Below are 25644 nucleotides of genomic sequence, written 5' to 3'. Positions count from 1 at the left end.
AGATGATGTTCAGGTCTATCTAATTCTTAAAAGCTATCCCATACTGTATCATCATATGCAAGTACCATAATTTATTTAACTGGTCCCCCATGGATGGACACTTAGGTTGCTTCTAACATTTTGCAAACAATGTTGCAACAGCACCAAACAAGCTTGAACATGTGTGGCTTGGCTGGATTTTTTCAAAAAGTCAGTTTATAGAGGGTACAATTTAGCTACAGTATAATTCCTTCTTTTTAGTGTGTAATTCTCTGAGTTTTGACAAACGCCCTGATGGCCTGGGGGACAGGGCAGGCCCACAGACATTTCAGAAGGCAGAGAATGTGATTTCATAAGAAGAAACAGATCTCAAGGGAAAGAGAGTGGTTCCCAGGCCCCACAGTTCCCAGAGGTGCAGGTGGATATTGATGTGATTTGGGGAAAGTTCCATCACTGCCTCAGGCCTCCGCAGAGCATGGGGACCTTGAGAAATGTCACAGACAGTGAGACAAGAGCGAAGATTGGACTCACTCTTTATATCAATGTATGAAATGGAGAGTTCACAATGAAACAAGAGTTCAGGTAAAAAATATATAAGAAAAGGTACTGACATCAGAGACAAGAAGGGGCCAATTGAAAATAATACTCATTTCTTTCATTCTAAGAACTAACTCAAAGATGTACCCAATATTTTAATAACAGCTTTTAAGGGGATTAAAAAAAAGAAACATTAACTGTATCCATACATTGTAAAATACATCCTATTATCCTGAAGGTTAAAATGCAAAAGAAACATGGGTGTCAGATTCAAGGAAATAGGCAGTTATGATGTGTGCCCCTCATTTAGTTGACTGTGCATGTGGCCTAAGGGCAGGGCACATAGTGCCTCTCTGGACCCCCTCCCACCTTAGCAGGACGACCAAGATGCAGGACGCACAACAAAAACAGAGGCCGGAGGCAAGTGGAGAAAGGCTCCAAAGGAAGCAAACTGTCTTGTTAGTTTTGTGTCACTTCACTCAGAGGCACATGGCCTTTGCAGGGCTGCTTCTGAATCTGCCTGAGTCCCTCTCTGCTTTCTCCAGCCAAAGGGGGACAGAGTGGGCTGGCACCAAGCCTCTCCCATCAACACGGGGGCCTCCTTACTTGGGGTGCTCCACAGGCAGGAGGGAGCCAGGTGGATGACCATGTCCTCAGGTGCCGATGTCCGCGCCTCAGCCCCATTGACCAGCATCAGTAAGTGACAGCAGGGGCCTCCTGCACAGGACAAGCTCCAGCGCAAAGCCCCCAGGAGGACGGAGTTGGTAAACACAGCTAGTTGAACACGGGAGCTGGGAACCAGGTTTGTGCAAAGAGATGCATTATCACCACGCAGAAGATAAGGGTTGGGGAGGGGGCAGAGCGTGGTCAGAATCCCGGTCAACGCTTTACTCAGCGCCTCCAGTCTCCCTGTCCAGACAGGGACAGCCTGCCTACGGTCAGGACTCCTGGGTCCCCCGTCCAACCGGCCGGGGAGGTTTTTGACAAATCAGTTTCATGGGTAGTCCCCTCCTTAAGCCTTATGCTTATTCCCACCCCCTTATTTGGTTTGCCTTCCTGGGCTTCCCCCTACAGCTCTCCTTGACGCTTTCAACACACCCCTTTCTGCCTCTGGTCTGATCTGAGGGCGCACAGCGGGATGAACCCTGATGTAAGCTGTCAATCTTACTCGGCTGAATTTCCTCATTTAAAAACTGACCGGATTGCATCCCTGCGAAGGCTCCTTCCAGCACTAATAGTCTATAATTTCAGCCATTCTCTCCATTTGCAACAACTCCTCATGTGCATTTTGTCTCAAAGCTGCCCCTGAAATAAAATACCTCTACGCAGATGGTTATCTTGCTTCCACTGTTCCTCTATCTCTAGTTCCCACAAGCTGCCGCTGGAAAACTTTTCAATCTTTAAGGATAGCAGGAATCTTAAAAAAAAAAAAAAAAAAAAAAAAAAAAATCGGTAACACTTCTTATTCCCTAGATTACCAAAGAAAACCAAGAGGTTGTGCTTTAGCACAGAAAATAACATGTGTGTTCAGGGAGTTGGAAGGAAGTGATTTTCTCCTTTGCCCTGTGTGTGTTCTCTTGCTTTCTTGTGGGAACTGTGAGTGCGTGGCTTTGATCAGATCTATATCCCATAACCACTTAGCTAAGTTGGGGCAGGAGTACTGGGTATTAGAAGGAGGCGCGGCTTCAGGGATTAGCATGTGGGCTGGTTCATTTTTCTTTATTTCTTAGATGTTAGGTGTTTCTCACCCAACAATCACTGCCTAAAGCACAAAGTAATCAGAGGATGGCACTGCGTAGGAAGGCTCCTAGCCATGCACTTCCCCAGAGGTTGTAAAGGACTGCATTACACAGACCTCATCCGGTGAAGTGAGGCTCATCTGAAATGTGCACTTTCTCTGTATAACTGGCCATTACATACACATATTGTGATTTTTTGCATTAAAAAAAAAAATCGCCTACTTGGGTAACAGGTACACCATCTTCTGACCATTCTCCAGATGTGGACCCGCACCAGGCGAAAAGACCATAATTCACTCTGATCACCCCCAGGCACCCCAGGACCATATAGCATCTCAGCTGTTAATATTCTTCGCTGTTAATGTTTGGAGGGAGATGTCTACGTGTAGCCCTTCTCGATGAAACTGATTGCTCCAGCATGAGACAAGCAGTTAGCTGTCTTCTGCGGGATCAGAGAGCACCCCAGAAGACCCGCTCTGGTTCTGTCGTTTTCTTGGCTCTTGCATGGGGCACCTCCTCACAAACACAGCTGTGGGCCCCACAGAGGCTAGATTCTTACTGTTTGCAGCAGCTGCCACCCTCTGCATTTAGAAGAGCCAGAAAGAAGAGGGAACAAATATGCCTTGACACCTAAAACAGTCTCAAAATTCACAGGCAAACCACTGGTTCAGAAAAACGTGCCTAAAAAAATCGTGAAAAACTCTGGCCAACAGCCCATGTTCTCAGGACTCAGATCCAAGGGTGCATGAGACGAAGTCAAATATATCCCGGTTCTATGCCGGTGTTAGATCACCCTGTTTCCAAATTCTGGCTTACAATTAACGGTGTAAAAAGGATATGAATGGAAAATACTTTGCTGGGAAGTCTGCCTACATCATAGTTACATCATTGGTAGTTTTTTTTTAATGACTTTGAGTCCTAATTGGGCCAGAGAGGTACAAATCCCATTTCCTAAGTTTTCCGTCCAATTTCCAGTTCTGCATATCAAGCCCACAGCCCGCTATAGAGCAGAACACCTCTGCATCTCCTTCGTGCCTGTGCTTCAGAGAAGAGAAAGTGTTTCTAGGAAAAAACTACACATCACATACGGTGCACTGGGTGGGATCTTAAAACGATGGAGAGGAAAGTATACTAGTTTGGTGCCATTATATTTATAAAGCAGAGAAGAGAAATCAGGATTTCAACAGTGGGGGAAAAAAAGCTTAACTCCTATGCAGAAATGCAGGCCAAAAGTTCAAACCCAGCACTGTGAGGTTTCCTGATTATAGAGTCCTCTCTTCTGGCTGGGTTTTAATAGGTACTTTCACTGTTCTCTATAGCCAAAATGAGAGCTGGGCTTCAGGAGGAAGTGGTCAGTCCAATTTTGAACCGTATAAATGAGCCCGTGTGGCTTGCTTGGCGCCCGGCTCTGCCTCCTGACTGCAGCTGGGCCAGAACAAACGTGGGGACAAAGCTAAGAGTCCCCCAGCTCCAAACTTCAGCTTTGGTGTCTGACGATTCTCCAACTTAAAGTAAAGGAAAGCAAACTGAATTTTCTTTTGTTCAAAACACTTAGTGTTCTGTGGATGATCTTTAAAAATGAGGATAAGAGATTTGCCTGGAAACGGCTGTATAGATTAATCCATTCATTCACTCAGTATATCTTGAGCACCTACAAAATGCAAGGCAGAGGGAACAAAGCAGATGGAGAAAACCTCGCCCACACCCTGTGGCCTGGTTCAATCCCTTCATGTTCAAGGTGAGAAAACTAAAGCCATCTGTGTAGGCCAGGGTCACACAGGAAGTGGCAGTCTTACTGATTTTGGCCAAAACCCCTCTTCCCACCCCCAGAAGACGTGAAGAGTGGCGGCAGAGGGGATGTTCTAGCCTCACGGAGTAATTTTTTCCTCCAAAGGAAAATCTGGTCAGAATAGACTAAACTCTGATTTTTTTTTTTTTAAAGGAAGGCACATAGCATTCCTTCAAGAGGAACCCTTGCTTTTTCAAGAAGGTAAACGTGGTCTGAAAATGGAAGCATAGTATTAGCATTTTACAATTGGATGGAAAATGTGGCATTTGTGAGAAGTCTCTCCAGACCACTTAATCATCCCAAGAAACAGTGATCCAGATGGGTAGGCAATTGACATGCAAAAAAGGAGAAGCACTGTCTCAGTTTGGAAAACAGGCTCGTGGAAAATATTCCATGTCTACAGCCCATGTGTGGTTCCAGAATCATGATCTTTCCCCGTTATAAAAAAATCATTATGGGTTTTCTTCCAAATTAACAGTAAAATTAAAAGTTAGTTCAAGGCACTTCCACATGCTGTTGACAGAAGCATAAACTGACATTTTTAGAGGTTAATTTGGTAACATCTGTTTAAAAATGCATATACATTTTGACATATCCATTCTACTTCTAAGAATTTATCTTACAGATATGCTCACCAAATTAGTGTACGTCACAGGATATTCCTGCAGACTTGTAATGAAAGTAACCTAAACATGCATTGACAACAGAAGGGTTTAACCAATTTATACAATGAAAAAAATATGCAGCGTGAAAAAAAATGAGGTAGACCTAGAGGTTCTGATTTGAAGGACTTGAAGATACAGTAAGTACAAAAATGTGTAGAACTGAAGTTTATGATATTTAAAATATGGATAAGAATTTCTGGGATGATATAGAAAAAAATGTTCCAAGTTGAGGGGGAGCTGGGAGTCTGAAGACTCTGACTTTTCACTTTATATCTTTCTCCATTGTTTGGATTTTTATCATAGACATGTATTGACTTTATTGAAGTAATAATATATTTTTAAAAAATTTAGTTTAAAGGGAATAGCTCAAACTAAAATGAAGCTTCACTTCAGTGATATTGTGAGGGCTCAGGCCACAGACAATCTTAAAAATGAGTATTTTTTCCTTTAGGATAACTTCTCCTTCCTTCAGTAACACATCTCCCAGAATAGAACCGGTGACTCTGTCTCCGTGGGGGATGGGAGGGTATACTGTATTAGAGCAAAACATCAATGTAATATATTAGACTGAACCCATCAATTTAGGATCAAGTGCTCTAACAAGCCTGCTTAATTGTCAGAAAGCACACTAGTTTTGGCTAGAGTTTTAGATGCATGTTTTTTTAAATAAATTTATTTATTTTTGGCTGCTTTGGGTCTTAGTTGCTGCACGCGGGCTTTCTCTCTCTAGTTGTGGTGAGCAGGGGCTACTCTTTGTTGTGGTGCGCGGGCTTCTCATTGCGGTGGCTTTTCTTGTTGCAGAGCACAGGCTCTAGGCGTGCAGGCTTCAGTAGTTATGGCACGTGGGCTCAGTAGTTGTGGCTCGCGGGCTCTAGAGCACAGGCTCAGTAGTTGTGGCACGTGGGCTTCAGTAGTTGTGGCGCACAGGCTCCGCAGCATGTGGGATCTTCCCAGACCAGGGCTCGAACCCGTGTCCCCTGCATTGGCAGGCGGATTCTTAACCACTGCGCCACTAGGGAAGCCCTAGATGCCTTTTTCAGGACCACCTTTCCTTTTTCTTTTTTGGCTGCGACCTGTGGCTTGTGGGATCTCAGTCCCCTGACCAGGGATTGAACCTGGGCCACGGCTTTAAAGCCTGGAATCCTAATCCACTATACTGGAGTATAATTGCTTTACAATGGTGTGTCAGTTTCTGCTTTATAACAAAGTGAATCAGCTATACATATACCTATATCCCCATATCTCCTCCCTCTTGTGTTCTCCCTCCCAACCTCCCTATCCCACCCCTCTAGGTGGTCACAAAGCACCAAGCTGATCTCCCTGTGCTATGTGGCTGCTTCCCATTAGCTATCTATTTTACATTTGGTAGTGTACATAAGTCCATGCCACTCTCTCACTTCATCCCAGCTTACCCTCCCCCCTCCCCGTGTCCTCAAGTCCATTCACTACATCTGTGTCTTATTCCTGTCCTGCCCTTAGGTTCTTCAGAACCTTTTTTTTTTTTTTTAGATTCCATATACATGTGTTAGCATATGGTATTTGTTTTTCTTTTTCTGACTTACTTTACTCTGTATGACAGACTCTAGGTCCATCTACCACCTCAATACAAATAACTCAATTTCGTTTCTTTTCATGGCTGAGTAATATTCCACTGTATATATGTGCCACATCTTCTTTATCTATTCATCTGTCGATGGACACTTAGGTTGCTTCCATGTCCTGGCTATTGTAAATACAGCTGCAGTGAACATTGTGGTACATGACTCTTTAAAAAATACTATTTCTTCTTAGAGTCTCAGGTAACAGCCTGAGTAGGTGAGCAAGGGCTCAGTGAGGGTCAGGCTGTCACTCATTCTGACTGACGTCTTTGTGGACTTACTGTCTCCCCTTGACAGGTGCTCCCACCTTTCCCTGGCCCCTTCCTGGCTGACTTTTCCCCATAGCACTTACTGCCATCTGACACACTGGCTACTTTAGACCCTTATCTTCCTCATTGCCCATCTCTCCCCACTGGAATGTGAGCTCCATGAAAGGAAGGGACAGGGCATTTTTTTGTTACTGCTGTATCTTCAGCATCTAAAACTGTAGCCAGCCCATAGTTTGTATTCAACAAATATCTATCAAACCAATGATTGAATTAATGTCTATATTTCAAAAATCTTCTTGGCATTATTGTTGAGAAACACAAGCTGACTACTGTCAAGATATTTAATTAACTTTCTGTGTTTCTGGTTTGCCAGTTACAAAAATCAGAACACAAACACTACCTTGGTGCATAGCTTCATGGGAGTTTATAAGTATATTCACTACTGTATAGTTATTTAGACCTCTCATCTATCACTTCTGCCCATATTTTCAGTTCAACACAGCACTCATCTCCTTTGGGCAGAGGGGAACCTGGCATCTATGATCTTTGTTTAACTGTGGAACGGAGTTGTAATGTTATCCTAAATCAAAAGGGAAAATGATCTTAATGCAATTATGAGGTCTGCATATTTAAAAGTAACCATTTAAAAGCACAAGAGTCTTCTGGTGACCATTTCTGCTGATCATTCCCCCCACGCCCATCCATCCATCCACTACAGATGACCTTTCCCTTGGCAGCATTCATGGATCTGTCCTAATACATGCAGTTTGTCCCTCCCCAACCAAGCATAAACCCGAAAACTGCTTAGATGGATTTTTCCTTTCACCGAGTTGACCCACTGTTCAATGGAACTGCCCACATGGACAAATGGGATAACAGATGTGCTTGGAGGAGTATGGAATGTGATACAAGCACAAAGAGCTGACATTAACATTGATACAAAAATATTTTGTCAACGTAAAGTTTTGACACACTCGTTTTTAAAATGCAACCAAGTTATAGCTTTTGATTATGTTTATTTTACTTAGAAAATTTAAAACTATATTTTGGGGGACCACAAAACCTGAACGGTAGAAAACTAATTTTCACCATTAACCCTGATGAGCTTCCAAGAAGTTAACACAAACTACTACTATGCTATGCCCTGGAATGACTTTGTCCTCAACTCACCCAGGCCCACCCATACCACAGACGCACAAAGTCCACGAAATGCATTGTTTCCATTACTGAATTCTTACTGACAAAAATCAATGTATAGGGCTTCCCTGGTGGCGCAGTGGTTAAGAATCTGCCTGCCAATGCAGGGGACACGGGTTCGTGCCCTGGTCTGGGAAGATCCCACATGCCGCGGAGCAACTAAGCCCGTGAGCCACACCTACGGAGCCTGCGCGTCTGGAGCCTGTGCTCCGCAACGGGAGAGGCCGCGATAGTGAGAGGCCTGCGCACCGTGATGAAGAGTGGCCCCCACTTGCCACAACTAGAGAAAGCCCTCGCACAGAAACGAAGACCCAACACAGCCAAAAATAAATTAAAAAAAAAAATCTAATTCTAAAATAATATTTAAAAAAATATATTATTAAAAAAAAAATCAATGTATAGTTGAATGGTCTCTTTTGACTTAATATATAATATTAAAGAGGTGGACGCTACATTCTTGAACTAACTCTACCTCTCCTATTTGGATTCCCTCTCTCAGCTTTGGCGCTAGATGCCAAATAGTAACAAAAGGCACGATGGGTCAATATTTCAGCTACGAGGTAAAAGTGAGTAAGGATTCACAGGATGGAAAGCTAATTGTTCAGTAATAGATTAAAGCCAGCTGTCTTGGCTAATGATGAGCGGCTGAATGAAGGGTTTCTTACATTTCATGACCTGCGGTTCTGGATATTCTCCAGCTTAATGTTTAAGAGACATAAAAAAGGAAAAAAAGAGGGAGAGAGAATGCCTGTGGTCTCTTGCCAGTTTCAAAGCATGGTTCTGGGTACAGAGCCATAAGTAGGAGCAGCAGATAGAAATTGGTTTGCTCTGAGGAGTCAGAGTCTGGTAAGAAGTTATATACCTTTTTGTTGATCCAGGAATCTAAATTTCGAGGTGCATTTCCACTGAATAACTCGTTCGTGATAAAGGACTAACCATGAAAATATATTCTTTTTTAAAAATTGAAGTACAGTTGATTTACAATGTTATCTCAGTGTCAGGTGTACAAGAAAATACATTCATTTTAATTCGAAAATGACTGAGTTAAGTGTCACCATTGTACTCATAAACCCTCAAGTGGCTCCCCATTTCCAAACTCCACAAACTGGTTTTGAGAGCTTTGTACAATCCAGCCCTCAGCCTCCCACCACCTCATGTCCCACTGCCCCTCATTTGCTTCCACTGAAGCGCGTCGGGCTGGTCTGACCCTTTCCCCATGTGCACCGCTAACCCTGGGCCTTCTCTCCTCTTGAATTGTTTCCTTAACCTGCAAAGACCCCTCCTCCTCCCTCTACCTTCTCAATTTTAACCACTCTGGAGACAAGAGCTGAAGTCCCATCTCCTCAAAAAGCCTTCTCTAGGACTTGCTTGGCAGTGGAGTGGTTAAGACTCCACGCTTCCACTGCAGGGGGCGCGGGTTCAATCCCTGGTCAGGGAACTAAGATCCCCCATGCCTCAGGTGCGGCCCAAAAGAAAAAAAAAAAAAGCCTTCCCTGAACCCTACATCAGCGCTCATTGATTTCTCTCTCTCTGGAAGCTTTCATAAGCACTCCTATTCTGAGCAGCCCAATTTCCTAGCTTAACCCATCCACCCACATGTCAGGTATTTTAATCTTACCTTCCTGGCTAGACCGTAAGAGCCCTGAGAGCAAACATCATGATCTGCTGGTTCTGAGAAGCAAAGTGCTGGGGCAATTGAGTCCAGTTCTCACCAACACCAGCTGGCGAGTGGAGGATGAAAGACCTCTCCCTCAGAATTGCTCACAATCCCAAGAGAGCAGGTCAGGGCTGACCAGCACAGGGACTAATGGTTCACGTGCCCAGCCCAGCCTTCGATGGAATAATGTGCCTTGTAGAATTTCTGCACAATGGAATGGGAAAAGGAAAAACACAGAAACCCAGGAAAATCTGCAGAGAAAGAAAATCCTCTTTTGCCACGTCCCACCCAAATCAAGGCTAAGATATTTCCTGTTTTGAAGTCAGAGCTGTCAGAAGTTTCCCATCAGAACACACCACAGGCTGACGTACAACATATGCTTTTGTCTTAGCAGCGCTAATCTTTTAGATAGAAAAATGTTGGTGACAGTAAATTCACAGTGGAACCCTCTACTCCAAAAATGCCTACTGAGAAGAAATACTTCCTTAGGACTGAGAAAGAGAGTCATGCTAGCACATGTCCAATCCTAACATGCTAGGGCAAGTCAATGAGAAATGCAGGAGAGGACACACACACACACAAATGTTAGAGGGTGAAGGTTTTAATACCCATCACAACTACAGGAAAGCAAGAGTTCTTTTTTTAGGAATACAGTCGTCTCTCATTATCTGCGAGGAACTGTTTCCAGGAATCACCTCAGATACCAAAATCCGTGGGTGCTCAAGTCCCTTATATAAAACGGCGGAGTACTGTCGGCCCTCTGTATCCGCGGGCTGTGCATCCGCGGATTTAACCAACAGTGGTTGGAAATTCTTTGAATCCGCTAATTCGGAACCCGAGAATACCAAGGGCCGACTGAATACCCAGTCAGGACTTAGCCACATATTATGCCTTAGAGCTTAATCCAGAAAGTGGAATGGATGGTGGTCTAATGAAGCCTGCATGCTTTAATTCAACACACACTTATGTAAACACCTGTTGCGCGTCCAAGTGTGTGCATATGTATGTGTGTGTATGTGTGTGTGCCCATGAAAGAATGAGAGAGACAGAGGGTGGGGGAGGGGGAATTTGTGGTTGGCATGCACCCAATCCCCTGTAAACTAACCCTGAGGACAGAAATGGAACGCAGACCTATACACAGATGTCTCATTACCCAAGGAATCAGGAGTCTTTCGATATGCTTCCAACTTCAGCCTCCTCCCACCTTGCTGCCATGCGGATGCGCTGTGTATAACTGGAGAGGGAGATATGGGATGAGGCACCTTGTCATAAATTCAATAGGGAATAAATGTCAACTGCTCCTTGGTAGAGTCTACTTCACAGGGAAAGTGGGACCAAGACAGCAGGTCTAGCTCGGCCCTTCCGAATCTAGGCAATTAACCCAGGCTGGCCTTCCAGACTCAGGGAATCTAAGCCTCTCCATCAAGGTCAAGTCTGTTACCTCCGTCGCTGCAGGTCCTGGAGTCGGAGGCCAGGCTGTCCGTGGAGCCCGTGGTGAAGCTGACGTGGACGCCCCTGAAGGACGGGCTGAGGCTCTCAGCAGAGCCCTGGCTCACCTTCTCCAAATCAGAGCTGCTCTTGTTCATTTTTAACAGGTGCCTGGAAAATGTAGAAACAAATGATAGAAGTAATTAATTAGGTTTCTATTCAAAAACCAGCTGATGGATTATGAACCTACTATGCTCCTGAAGCCTGATCAGTGCCAGTAAGTTTTAAAAAAACGATTTGGGGAAGAGAGAACAGGGACTCTTCTGAAACCTTATGCACATGAATGGCAGGAGATTTCTCAAGCATGGTTAAGGAGAAGTGAGTCTATTAAATTTAGAAAAGCACCAAAATCATGATTTGGGAGGAACTGCCTTCATATTCTGGCCCCATCTGCCAAAACATGTATGTCATCTACTATATCCTATGTAACATCTCTACAAAGAAAAATTGAACGTTATCATACAAGCCAACGTATAGAGATATACAGAGATTGGGTAGGTTTTGCAAGATCACAGGACAAGGGAATTGCAAATTCAGGCCAAAAACAAGAGATTTCTTTTGTGCCTGGTACTCTCTTGACATAGCTTCAAAGGGCCTAACTTATTCCTTGGACTTAAGGTCAATTTTAACCAGACATCTAGTGCAATATTTAGATGGAACCATGTTAACGTAACCCTTATTCCAGAACTATGGAATGAATCTGCCCTTAGGCTTTCTATGAAATCTTTGGTTGCATCTCTAAGACAGCATGACCGATACATCAGGGACAGGAATACCAAGTTCAAGAAAAAAGAACTCGCCTTGGAGAAAACAGTTGCATTATTAAGTAGAAGGTTTAGCTTATTGATTTCTCTTTCCCTCTTTCCAAGGACTACATGAATATTCACTCTGACCTGACATTTTCCCCACGCAGTGGGACAGACCACAATCAATCCAGCCCTTTCGCTGTTGGTGGTAACCCAGATTTGTCTGAACTGATATTTCCTGATTATATGCCTGCTCCCACTACGGCAGATCTATATCTCAATATCTGCTGTAGGAAATACACAGTACAGTATTGATTTGGCATCAGAACTGCCTCATTTAATGCATATGACCTTACAGCCAAGAATGTACCGATCGTTCTTTGTGTTCAATACTGCGCAGCCCTGTACTGGTCCTCACAGGCACTGGAATCCCTTGTTCATTAACAGAAAAGTTTAGAGAAAGTTCGCTCCCATGAAACGTGCTCTCTAGAAACATGTCTGTCTCCCCACCTCCAACTCTTAGAACCAGATTAAAAAACGTTTTAAAGCTGTTACACCTAGGTGTGACAGTGATGGCAATGTTACAACTAATAGCATTCTTTTTTAAAAAAAATTACTTAATTAATTATTTATGGCTGTGTTGGCTCTTCGTTTCTGTGTGAGGGCTTTCTCCAGTTGTGGGGAGCGGGGGCCACTCTTCATCGCGGTGCGCGGGCCTCTCACTATCGTGGCCTCTCTTGTTGCGGAGCACAGGCTCCAGACACGCAGGCTCAGTAGTTGTGGCTCACGGGCCTAGTTGCTCCGCGGCATGTGGGATCTTCCCAGACCGGGGCTCGAACCCGTGTCCCCTGCATTGGCAGGCAGATTCTCAACCACTGCGCCACCAGGGAAGGCCCAATAGTATTCTTTATATTTCAACGTCACTGTAGGGACCGTGGGGATATCAAATCTTTCGGAAGTGCTATGGCAGTATATTATCTTTATTTTACCCTCTGGCAAAATATAATCATAGAAAGTTTCATAAAATATTTTTATCCTCATCAGATCCATCAATAATGGCTTTTGTAGATGAAGGCAAGATATGAAGTTGTGAATAACGACAAGTCCTCAGTCTAGGAAAAAAGCCAGATCTATGGCAATCCAACTACGCTGCCCTCTTCAAAGTGGCCCCTGGAGTCTCTTGGTTTTCAGGCTCAAAAAGCTGCCAAGGGAGAAACTCTAGCACCATAGCTGCTGAGCTGGTGCAGAAAAACATTAGATGAAATGTATATAAATAGATGAAACTAAGAAATACATAGATGTGTGTATGTATGAGTACATACAGATACACATATGCGCACACACACACAATTATTTAGTATAACAGTGAAGCATTAAAAGAAAGAAAAATGAGCAGGTGCCAGATGCAAAGGGAACAATATTTTCAAATGAATAGTAGTGAATGAATGGCCAGGTCAATTTCATGAGTAAAGGCAGTTTACCAACTAGCAGTTTATTTTAATAAGAACAGACCAGAAAAAAAATGAAAATATAGAGTAAGGATTTGTGAAACTTTGTTTTGTGGAATTTTTGTTTCGTGTGTGTGTGTGTTGGATCACAATATTAAATATACTTATTTAAAATATATTTTAAAAACCTGGTTCAAAAAAGGTTAAATAGGGATAGACAAACTTTTCCTTAAAGGCCAGATGGTAAATATTTTAGGCTCACAGATCATATAGTCTCTGTTGCAAGTATCAACTCTGCTGTTGTAGCAGGAAAGCAGCCATTATATGTAAACAAATGGGTATGTTTTCTAGTAATACTTTATTCACAGACATAGATGGCTGGCCTGTGGGTGGTGGATTACTGACTCCTGATCTATTGATAGAACAGCCTTATTCAGTAGAAATATAATGCAAGTCATGTATCTATACATGTATATATATATAAAATTTAAAAAATTTTAGTAGCCAAATTATAGATGAAATTAATTTTGATGTATTTTATTTCACAAAATGCATAAAAATATTGTCATTTCAACATGTAATGAATATAACATTATTAATGAGATATTTTGTATATTTTTTTCATTCTAAGTCTTCAAAATCTGGTGTGTATTTTATATTTACAGCACATTGCAATTCAGGCTCACCACATTTTAACTAGTGGCTGCTGCACTGTACAGTGCAGATCTAGAGAAACTCATGCACGGACAAGACTGTTCACAGTGTTACTAACAGCAAAAACAAAATCATAAACAGTCCAACGTCCATCAATAAAGGAACGGATACACTGTGGTATAGTCTTGTAATGGAATACCACATAGCATTCAAAAATAACTAAACTTGATTTTAAGGTATGAAAATTATTCTTAAAATGCTGAATATTAAAAGTAGATTGCAAAAGGCTCATGTAAAGTGTGATACCATTTATATACAATTTTAAAACATATAATGATGCTATGTATTTTTTATATATTACATATATGTGGTAAAATGGAAATAACTTCATCAACTTCAAGATAGTGATGACTCTGGGTAGCAAGGGGAAATTGAAATGGAAATTGGATGGAGAGGGGTCTTCCACTGTACCTGCAATATTTTATTTTAAAAAATCCGAAACAGGTAACAAAATGTTAATATTTGAAAAATCTTAGGGGGACACATGAGAGTGAGTTAAATTATTCTTTGAACTTCATTGTATGCTTGAAATACCTGATAAGTTGAAAATGAACATAGAAATGTTCATTTCTAGAAAGAAGGAAAGAAAATCACTAGGGCCTAAATGAGTCCAGGTTGGCCATTCCTGTTGACCTGTTGCTGAGCCTCTGAAAGGCAAGGAACACAGAGATGACCCAGTGAGATTTCCATCAGTCCCCATGGGACAGACAGGCTCTACGAGGATTGGTTCCACCACAGGATAGCCTCATGGATGGAAAAAGTTATTTCTCGTGTGTGTGTGTGTGTGTGTGTGTGTGTGTGTGTGTGTGTGTAGGGAAGTGGGAAGCCTCCAAATGCAGACTTTGGTCAATCTTAGTCCAAGCCACAAGTGGAATTTTCATGTTTCCATGGTTTCTGGGGATATTACTACTGTTTCTCTACCAAAAAAGCTCAAGAAGCCCAGGTTCCCGCCCAGTAACTAAAACCCAATAGGCAGTTGGGATGCTTAGATGTAAATAAGGAGGAAAGGGGTGACCCCTTCTCTTAAATCTGTCATATGAACTGCATCAAATATCTTCCACCTTGGAAACCTGTATGATCTGCTATCTTAGAGAATTGCCACTTTAATTATTGAATGAACAAAAACACACCAGATTTGAAAATGAAAGGGGAAGCTGGCCATCAAAGCAGACTGACAATCACATTGTTTTTGTATCTCCAGTCTGTGTGTGCAATAGATTTCTTAAGAATCCCTGCAAAAGGCTTAATATTCCGAAGGTGACTTTTCTGAGCCCTAATGGATTGTTCTGTCAGATGCAAGGCCAAGGCCAATCCGAATGTACTGAGCAACGCATAACAAGACTATACTTACTTTTTTAAAGGCACTTTTCCCTCATTAATGATAGTTTAATTTGCCTTTCATAAAACCAGTGCAAACCATCTATAAGATGAACTCTGATGTCATGTGATTTAAGGAAGTGGCTTCATGGGGCCAAAACCACATACTCTAGTCTTTCCTCTCTGGGTGGCAAATAACACTCTTATCAGCTGCAGCGAGAGCCCGGCCCGCACAGATGTCTTTGCTCCGCACTGTGATAAATGACTTGCTCTTGCTCAGACTTCCTTCCCTGCCTCCGCACGTTGATTAGACACAGTCACAGGAGAGCAGCGTGAAATACACAGCCGGTGGCACAGCGTCCTTAGAGATCTGAGCCCTGCAGCTGCTGCCCGGTGTTTGCAGAATGGCTTTTCCCCCCATTGTCCTTAGAGAAAGAAGCCTTGCCAGAGTTTTCTCCATACTGTATTAGTAGAAAGCTGCAAAAAATAATAATAATCCAGCCGGAAGAGCCATCTGCCAGACTTCCTCATTTGTAGGAAAAAAGCCGAGTCTAAAAATACCCCCTGAGTTTTCAGAATGTTCGAAATTTTTAACGGATACTGGACCCTAGTGTCGGGCAGAGATTGTATCTCAAACTTCACATGGCTGCTAGAATCCTCATACGGCAGCACAACTTAAAGTGTGACAGAGGCAAATTTTCATTCTCACGGCCGACTTTGGTTTAGTTCACATCCATTTGGTTGAAAACTTTTTGCCTCTGGAGCAGAAGATATGAAAAGTCACATAATGCCAGCATGCAGTTTTAGACTAGCTCTCCAGACCCTGGTACACAATCACACCACCCAGTCTTTGGACTGGTCAAGTTCACTGTTAAGTTTAGTCTTTTGGAGAAGCCCCTGCAGGTAGCTCTGAAAGCACAAACATGTTAGAAAACTCTATATACCTTGTTTACATTACCAAGAAGTGAAAACAGACTGGTTTAGATGCGAATAAATCAAGTCATGCCTAAATCAAAGAATGAGAGCCTCTTACCATCCCGGACTCCAGCCTGCGGTGCTGTGATCATCCGCATGGCCCCCCAGAGCCTGGGGATGGGCTGTGCCAGTGACCGCGGGGTCCCGTGGAGCAGCCCTGAGGATGAAGGGCCAGTTTCAGAGGCGGCTGAGAGTGCCCTGTCAGCCTGCTGTGAATTCACCAGCTCAGAGCTCTCCGTTTCCCCTCAGTTCCCCTCTGACTTTTCTATAAAATGCACTTCCTGCAAAAGCACAGGAAAATAGGGACGGCTTTGCCTCTGTGACCTGCAGCTTTCAATCTCCAATTGTCCTGTTGGGCTGCATCATTAGAAGCAATTCAAATACTCTCTCAAATACACTCGGTTTCACCCCATTCATTCTCTACTATTTGGCCACATCCTAAAGTCAAAATCATTCAATGATTTGAGCTAAAACACGGGGTTTGCTTGGTGAATAAGAGCACCCCGTTTTTATTTATCTTATGCCTGTAGGACCTGCAAGTGCATCCCCCATCCTGTCTCTTCTGACTCTCAGATTTTCCAGCGAATAAATATTGACTGCCTGCTGCGTGCCGGGCACTGTGTCAGGTCTTGTGCATATGATAGTGAGTAGAGGTGACACCGTCTCTGCTTCAACAACCCTTCCCTGGTGGCGCAGTGGTTAAGAATCCGCCTGCCAATGCAGGGGACACGGGCTTGAGCCCTCCGGGAAGATCCCACATGCCGCGGAGCAAATAAGCCCGTGCGCCACAACTACTGAGCCTGCGCTCTAGAGACCGCGAGCCACAGCTACTGAGCCTGTGCGCCACAACTACTGAGCCCGCGCGCCTAGAGACCGTGCTCCGCAACAAGAGAAGCCCACATACCACAACAAAGAGTAGCCCCTGCTCACTACAACCAGAGAAAAGCCCGCGCGCAGCAACGAACACCCAATGCAGCCCAAAATAAATAAATAAATAAATTAAAAAACATATTTATCTACAACCTGGTAGATAAATATTGATCAATCATCTCCTTTAAAAAAGTATATACAGGGTTCAAGCCACATCTTCCGAAAAGATCTGCAGCCTTGGGGCAGATCATCCTGACTCAAAATCTTTCCAAAATTCTACTCTCATAATGATGACCAACCCTGAATAGCCCTACACAGAGCTCTTGTAAGTATTCTTGACCTCGGCAGCCATACTAGATCAGCTCTGGTCCTCTACGGTGACAGAAACACACACCCCGGATTTTCTTTGACACTCCCTATTTCAAATATTTCCCCACACGGTCTGTACATTAGAACATATGCCTAGTTTTTTGTTTGGAAAAAAATTATCACTATTTTGGTTAATCAATACCTATTACTTATGCTCATATATACTTTGCTCTAATGGGGCTAGTCTCCCATTGTCCCCAAAGCACCCTGCATTCCTGTCCTTTCCCCACCTTGGCACAGAGGAAAACATTCTCTCTCCCCTTCAAACCTTTTCCATCCCCAAGACCTAGCAGCAGGATCACTTACCTAAAAACCCTTCCTAAGCCATCTCAATCTTCTCTGACTGGTCTCTCCCCTCTGGAACTCACACCAAACAGTCTGATTCACATCACTGAGCATCTGGTTATAATCCTGGTTAGATTACTCCGTTTCATGTGAAACAGGCTTGTTGCCACCACAATTATAAACTGTTTGAGGAGCTGTGTCAGTCAGGACATGCTGGAACACAGAGTAATTATTAAATACTTCTTGATTAAGTTTATCTGCCTCTGTTTCAATAACTGGGAGGCATCTAGGAGGATAAATGTTTCCTTTTAGAAAAGAATTACACTTGCCCAGCTACACTTGCCCAGCAAAACTTGCAAAAGGGGCAAAACTTGCAAAAGGCAGGAACACTGAGTAAATAACAGCCCTCAGCAAAGCTGGACTCAAGGTGAACCTTTCTCATATCTACAAAATACAACAGTCCCAAAATATCCTGAATTTACACAATCTTGTAGTTAAAAAAATTTTTTGGGACTTCCCTGGTGGCGCAGTGGTTAAGAGTCCGCCTGCTAATGCAGGAGACACGGGTTTGAGCCCTGGCCTGGGAGGATCCCACATGCCGCGGAGCGACTGGGCCCGTGTGCCACAACTACTGGGCCTGTGCTCTGGAGCCCGTGAGCCACAACTACTGAGCCCGTGTGCTGCAACTACTGAAACCTGTGCGCCTAGAGCCCGTGCTCTGCAAGCCCCTGCTTGCCGCAACTAGAGAAAGCCTGCGCACAGCAGCGAGGACCCAACTCAGCCAATAAATTAATAAATAAATAAATTTTAAAAAAAAAAAAAAAAAAATTTTTTTTTCAAGAGATGGGATGAGAAAGGCAGATAGCTACACCAGAAAGGTTCTTATTGTTTTTATCTTTAGTGCTCTTTGATGAAGATGCTATGGGAGTTATTTTGCAAGTGTCTAAGTGCCAAATGAAGGAACTAAAGGATCCAGTCTGCTCTGGGGCAGGTTTCCCCGCTGATTTATTAGCATGTATAAAGATAGGAAATCAGTTTCATTTTGGGTCAGATGACCTTTATGGTCCCCACGGTGCAGACTTGTTAATTTGCATTTGCAGTTAATGCACTGGTGACTGCTGGGGCTCTTCAAGCTGAAAAAGCCTTTGGTTCAACCCAAAAACGAATGTGCTTTGCATTCAGTGGAAACCATTTAAAAATAGAAATAAAGCACGCCTGCACCTACACACACATCTTTAGGTTACTAGTTAGCTAGTATAAAAATGGATAAAAATGCTTAAATTGGTCAAATGGAAGTTTGGAGCCATTTGCCCTGACTATACACAGATATACTTTGGCGTTGAGAGACACAAATGGTTTTAAAAGATGACCTTTCCTGTCTTGGAAAATCAGTCTCTTATTTGTGGCCACAAGTCTGTGTGGCTGTGTCCTTCCCCAAGGAGGTTCTGGTGCAGGAGTGAGAAGGGCAGATGTTTGCAACTACCAAGCGTGGGGAGGTTTCAGCTAAGGCTGAGGATGGGGAGACCAGCTGTTGAGAGCAAGTAAGAGAGTGCGGAAGAACACAGCGGCTGGACCCCATCACCTGGTCCACTACACTTGCACCTCCAATCCCATCACCTGAGAACAATAAGTCTTCAACTCCTGGCCTGTTAAGCCAAGGTGGAAGCTCTTACAACTGTTCACACAGGGGCAGATGGGAAAGAAGACGATGAATAACCACTGGAAGTGAAGACTGAACAACTGCAATCCACAGAGGGGCCCCTCCCACCAGCTGCCCTGCCCACAGGCCAGCACAGCGTTGAAGGACCCTCTGGAGCCTTTGGGAACAACAGCAATGTAAGCATTTGAATAGCTTCCCAGATGGATTTCAGAGTCACCCAGGAAGGCCACTGATGTAGTTAAGAGCATGAACACTGGGGCCCCGCTGCCTGGGTTTGGGGTCCTTGCTCCACTGCTTACTGGCTGCGTGCCTTGGAAAAGACGCTTAATCTCTCTGTGCTATAGCTTCCCATCCATAAAATGGAGATAACAACACTACTTACCTCACTGTGGGGGGAGGAGAGTGGTTAGGAAGATTCAATGAGTTAATATTTAAAAAGCGCTAAAAACAGCACCAGGTACATAGAAGGTACTGGTTATACAGAAAGATGGGTGGATGGGTGGATGGATGGATGGATGGGGAGAGAGACAGAGAGAAGACTTTAGCAGCCTCCAGCAAACCCACTAATTCTTTCTGCTACCTGGATAGAAGCAGAAAGTAGATGGGCTAGAGATTTCACTCTCTTGGTACTTTGAAGAGACCCAAAAAAGAAAGTTCATCAGGGTGATTCTTTGAGGACATGCATTATTCTAAAATAACTAGGAAGAGTTGACTTGTCCGTCAACCAGACCTCAGTTTGAATCTACATATTCAAGAGCTTGATAAATGTAGTGTAGCCCCAGGTTCAGGGGCTGACATAGTCTTCAGATGACCAGGTAGCTTAGCTCCATTATACAAAAATTTAGAAACAGAAGAACCTCTTTTATTATATTAGCCTGCCTCCCCACTGTAAAAAAAGAACCTCCCATGATTCCTTCCCGCTTCACACCACCTCCCCACCCTCTAGCACACAGAAGACTCCAGTGATGGACTGAACTAAAACAGTACTGAGTTGTTGCTCACCAACCTGGGAATCACTGCTGTTCTAGTCCTGACCTATTCCTGTTGGAATCCATCCACCATAATGATCTCTGCCTGGCCAGAATCTTTTTGTTTCTAGACTACTGATTTTGGCAACCCCGCTTTTAGAATGATCTTTCCCTCCTTCTCTTGACTCAGCAAATGCTTCAGGTCCGCTTTGTTGACCCAGCTTCTGAGCCCAGCTATTGGGCTTAAGAAATCTCTGTGTATTTATGTTAGATTTCATTCCTACCCTCCTGACTTGGGAGATTCAGGCTATTTGTAACTAAGCTCCTAGGATGATCTACTTCTCTACTCTCCACTCTGGTCCAGCCTGTTGCCTAATAAGGATAAGGTTCCCCTCCTACTCCCGGGTCAGTTCGTCAGCACCCTCTTACCTGCTCCCCAGCAGCTTCACCTCCTGTCCACAGACTTAGCTGAACCCTCCCCACCGCAGGTAAGGGTTCTGGTCACCCAATTCCAACATGGGATGGTGTGCTCCCCACGCCATCAATTCTTGGACACCAGCTGGATGTTCTACCATTCAACTCAATTCTGACACTATCTACCCAGAGACGGCATCAGGTTCCACAGGTTAAGGGCTCAGTCCCACAAGACCGCCCTCTGTTGCAGACGACTGGCTAGGGTTAGACAGGTTGGAGGTTCCAAATTGGCTGCAGAAGCTCACAGAACACAGAGAAACATTTTACTTAAAAGGACATCACTCAGGAACAGCCAGATGGAAGAGATGCCTCAGGCAAGGTATAGGGAAAGGGCGGGGAGCTGCCATGCCCTCTCCCAGTACCCCACAGGCCAACATGTGCCACTTGCTTCACCAACCTGGAAGCTCTCTGAAGCCTGTCCTTTTGGGTTTTTATGGAGGCTTCATTACATTACGTATGCATGACTGATTAAATAATTTAAATCATCGGCCAATGGAGGCAGATTCGACCACCTGTCCCTCTCCCCTCCCTGGAGGTGGGGAGGGGGGTGAGACTGAAATACCAACCCTAATCAGTGGTTGGTTCCCCTGGCAACCAGCTTCATCCTTAGGTAGGGTCCAAAAGTCAGCTCATTAACATAATAAAAGACACCTTTATGGCTTTCGGCACTTAGGAAATTCCAAGGGTTTTAGGAGCTCTATGCCAGCAATGGGGAGAAAGACCAAATGTAGATTTCTTATTATAAATCAAAATATCACACTAGGTAACTCCAAACATCCTCACTCTCCACTAGGCAGCCCAGTGCTTCTCTAGGAAAGCACACAACCGTGCAGACTGGGACCATAATTAACGCATGCGTCCTGACCAGCTAGCTCTTGCGGCTCCCTGGCACCCTTTCACTGGACCTCCCATTCTCCAAAGCAAGACTGCTATTAAGTATTTCATCGCACACACATTTTACTTCTCTGTTTCCCTAGAGATGAATACCTGGGTTTGCTCCAACTCCCTGCTACTATAAGCAATGTTGTAAAGATCTTCACTGTATATGCCCCTAATTGGTCTGTGTGTGTTACCCTAAGGCATCGCTCAGGAATAAAGACCGTGGGGACACAGTGTGTTCTCATACTTAATTGTCCTGGGTAATTCGTTTTAGCTCCACTTACACCAAGTCCTCAATACTTGGTGATTAAATGACTATCAACATCAAGAAAGTCTCAGACTCTGCACTGTTGGAAGAGTCTCTTTCATTAGCTTTCCCTGCTTTCACAGGAAGTGCAGACCAGTATTTAAGGTAGGCCAAGAAGCTGGATCAAAGGGCTGGATTTAGGATTTACTGCACAGACAATTCCCTGTTTCAAGAGAACACAAATATAGAGAAGGCATTTTGAGAGATTTGAAGGGAGGTCACCAAGTAAACATAACAGATCAGCGAATATTCCTGTCCCGGTTTTCTTCTACTTTCTTACCTAGGGAGATGCGTTTTGTCCTCACGTTGAACATTTTTATTAAAAAGATGGCCTTGGGCTTCCTTGGTGGCGCAGTGGTTAAGAATCTGCCTGCTAATGCAGGGACACGGGTTCAACCCCTGGTCCGGGAAGACCCCACATGCCGCGGAGCAACTAAGCCCGTGCGCCACAACTACTGAGGCAGCGCTCTAGAGCCTGTGCTCCGCAACAAGAGAAGCCACCGCAATGAAGAGTAGCCCCCGCTCGCTGCAACTAGGGAGAAGCCTGCGCACAGCAACGAAGACCCAACACAGCCAAAAAGAAATAAATAAAAGAAATAAATTTATTAAAAAAAAAAAAAGATGGCCTAACTTACCACCAGTCAAAAAGACTTGGAAAAATTATATGTAACATTAATTATGAAAACAATAATTTGTTTTCAATTTCCGAAATTTAAATTTATATTATAATATTTAATTTCCAATTTCAAACTATTCCTCCAAAAGATTCTGACATACCTCCTACCCCGACCCCCTTACCCCTCAATCTGGGACACAGAAAGTCAGTGTTATAAGTCAAAGAGGGTGAGGCTAAGTGAAAATTCATTGTTTAACGAGATTTAAGGACTGAAAATGTAAATTTAAGGTCTATAAGGAGAAATAATACTTTAAATATTGGATACTAGACTTAACGGTAACTGTTGTTTACTAAAATAGAGTTCCCAAAATGCATGGAATATTCATAATCACTCATTAAACTTCACAGAATATTCACAGTCACTCATTAAGAGAAAACCAAACATTTTGGCACAACAGTCTGAAATTGAGGCTGTAATCAGAGAGGAAGACCATCTTCTGCAAACTCTTTGCTTTGGGCCATGTGGGCTGGACAGACCACACACCCCTCCCAGGTACGAACTTTTAAATTAGTATACGAAACAGTTATTGACCACCAATGATTTTGCATCACCGATGGTAAATTTTAGATTCTGATGCTGGATTGGCAAGCAGCTGGCACACATGTCTGCACTCCCCCCTCGTATAACCTGCAGACAGTACTGATGGATGATGGCAAGCTCTCCTGCAGGGTGGGCACGTGGCCTCACTGTTTTCCATGAGGAGCTCCAGACTGGTACTCCAACTGATTGCAGTTGGTGTGGAGGATGCAACATAACTTGTGGTGCAAGAATATGCAGTCACAAAACCCTCCTTTTGATCTGCACACATTCATAAGGATTATTTTAAGTGACCTCCTCACTATGACTGATTTTAAAATTCCAAGGACTCTTCTTCCCTTTCTTCCTGATCTTCAAGGTCTTATTACTAATTAATGTGTCAATTTATCTCAACTATTCTTGTTTTTATCCAAGGTGGCTGGATTTTCATTCATTTTGACTGTCTACAGAGCTCCTGAAGTCAGGAGCCATTCTGGAGGGTTTCTACAACTCAGGGACATACGGTGCACACACCGCCAATTACATGCCTAAAACACAAGTTTTAAACTCTAGGAAAAATTTTTATAGCATGTGCATAAATGGGCACGAAATGGCTAAATACCAAACTGACAGGAGGTCAGGGGGATCATTTGATAGTGACAGATACTAAAATTAACTGGAGAGTAAAATATCTGAGTAAAAAGGGAAGGATTTTTTTAAAGTAGTCTTTAATCTGGAACTTCCCCTTTGCCACCAATGGAGAACACTTGTTTATATAAGTCTGCCTGTTAACAAAGTACAGAGAATAAACTGTCCAGGGCATCAGACAAAAGCTAGTGGAAGCAGGGCATTTTACACAGCTGTATGGGAACTGCACGAACACCCTTAATACCCAGCATTTTTAGGGATCTGCCCAAAAGCCAATAGAAAGAAATAATGAGTGATTTTAGCACAGAGGATGAAGACTCTGATCTTAAACTCTGAAAAGTATTAGCTGCAGAAATGGCTGCTGAGGATTCTTTGTAGTTGGTCTATCTACCCTGATAGAGGGAAACGCAAGTCTTTTCATGATCGCCAAACAACAAATTTCTTGCACTACAAATAGAGAAAATTTCTCACCAGTTGGTGAGTTTCACACCTCAAAGGTAGGCTGGCTATTCTAGGAACAAAGTGCCTTTGATCACTTGATGGGCAGAGGGGGCTTGATCATATGGCCCATGCTTGTGTTTCCCAACCCACCTCGGAAAGCATGGAAAATCTATTCTCAGAGAAATTAAACCACACCCTAGAATTCCTTGCAATTCATGGGTGGGGGAAAAAAAGTCCTTGGGTGATTACTGCCTGAAAGGAACATTCTTGTGGCAAGAGAGGGCTGGGCTCCACACACCTGCTCAGCTTTAAAAAAAAAAAAAAAAAAAGAGCAAATGTACAATCGTTGGAGAGTAATTAATCCATGAAAGGATGCATTGTGCCCTCATGGTGTTTGCCCACCTTGAAGCATTAATAATTATTAACTTCAGTTTCTTTAACTCAAGGCGACAATGTTCTATTGAGCAAGGCTGGCCACAGAATTATAATGGGGTGTCCAGTGAAAAATAAGGCCAAGATCTGTAGTTCCCTCTGGCCTTTTTCCCCCCTAATTCAATAATCCTTTATTGAATACCTACTATGTCCCAAGGTATCCTATGGGAAAGTCAAAGAAAAATGTGTAAAACATGGTTCCTGTACTCCCAAGAGTTTACAAGCTTTCAGAGAGATATGAATATGAATCCAGTTTAGTTCAAGACACTGTGTTAACTGCCAAAACAGAGGCAAGAAAAGAGCACTGGGGCAATCCGAAACCTGGGTATCAGAAAGATACTTTGATACAAGTATTTAATGATGCTACTTGTTCCTTTTTCAATATTTCTTCATGTGCAAAACATAGAGTTAGGTGCTTTTGGCCATAATGAAATAAAGAGGGTATGGCCTCTGCCTACTACTGTCTATTGAATAAAAATTTCTTGAGCATCTACACATGCCAGGCATCAAACAGGGTATTTTGGAATTACATATGGTTAAGCATGCTTTTCACCTTCAAGGAGCATCTGGATTTTTTTTGTTTTTTTAATAAACGGTTAGTATATACTGTACTATGTGTGATCTTGTATCAGGTCAAAAGACCTTAAAGGAAGGACTATTTTTTCACTACTCCTGGACACCAAGCCGAGCTTACCTTGGCCGTACTGAATAGAACAAGGAATCTGGTGAGAATCCAGCTGCTATGGTAAACAGTCTCATCAAAAGCAACCAAAGCAGGAGTGAACCTTTCGTGGTCATTTTGCACATCTGATGATTTAATTCATACCAACTCAACCCTCAGGGGCCTTAAGGGGCAGAACCCCAGTCACTGGCTTTTTAGCACCTTGCACAAAGTGTAACAGAAAGTAGGCAATTAGTAGATATCTGATGAATAAAATAAAGAATCTCTAATCCCTAACCTTCACCATGGATGCCTGCTCAAAAATGGAGAGAATATTGT

At 43.3% G+C, this 25644-nt stretch overlaps 1 protein-coding gene across 4 annotated transcripts in view; it reads right to left on the bottom strand.

Annotated features, from left to right (window-relative positions):
* The window catches only part of PRAG1 (PEAK1 related, kinase-activating pseudokinase 1), a 49848-nt gene that overhangs the window by 11423 nt on the left and 12781 nt on the right, over window positions 1-25644 (bottom strand). For 2 of the 4 annotated variants that reach the window (XM_028164510.2, XM_028164509.2), the window contains exons 4-6: window positions 10872-11029; window positions 10562-10664; window positions 1836-1933 (exon numbers count right to left, since the gene is read on the bottom strand). In XM_028164510.2, the coding sequence (XP_028020311.2) occupies window positions 1836-1933; window positions 10562-10664; window positions 10872-11029 (359 nt within the window). The remainder of the gene's footprint in view (window positions 1-1835; window positions 1934-10561; window positions 10665-10871; window positions 11030-25644) is intronic. The other 2 variants (XM_007174044.2, XM_007174045.2) reach the window with 2 other exon arrangements.

This window comes from Balaenoptera acutorostrata, chromosome 21 (genome assembly GCF_949987535.1).
Source record: "Balaenoptera acutorostrata chromosome 21, mBalAcu1.1, whole genome shotgun sequence".
Lineage (NCBI taxonomy): Eukaryota > Metazoa > Chordata > Mammalia > Artiodactyla > Balaenopteridae > Balaenoptera > Balaenoptera acutorostrata.
The sequence above is the reverse complement of the archived record's forward strand: the minus strand, read 5'-3'. Positions and strand labels throughout refer to the sequence as shown.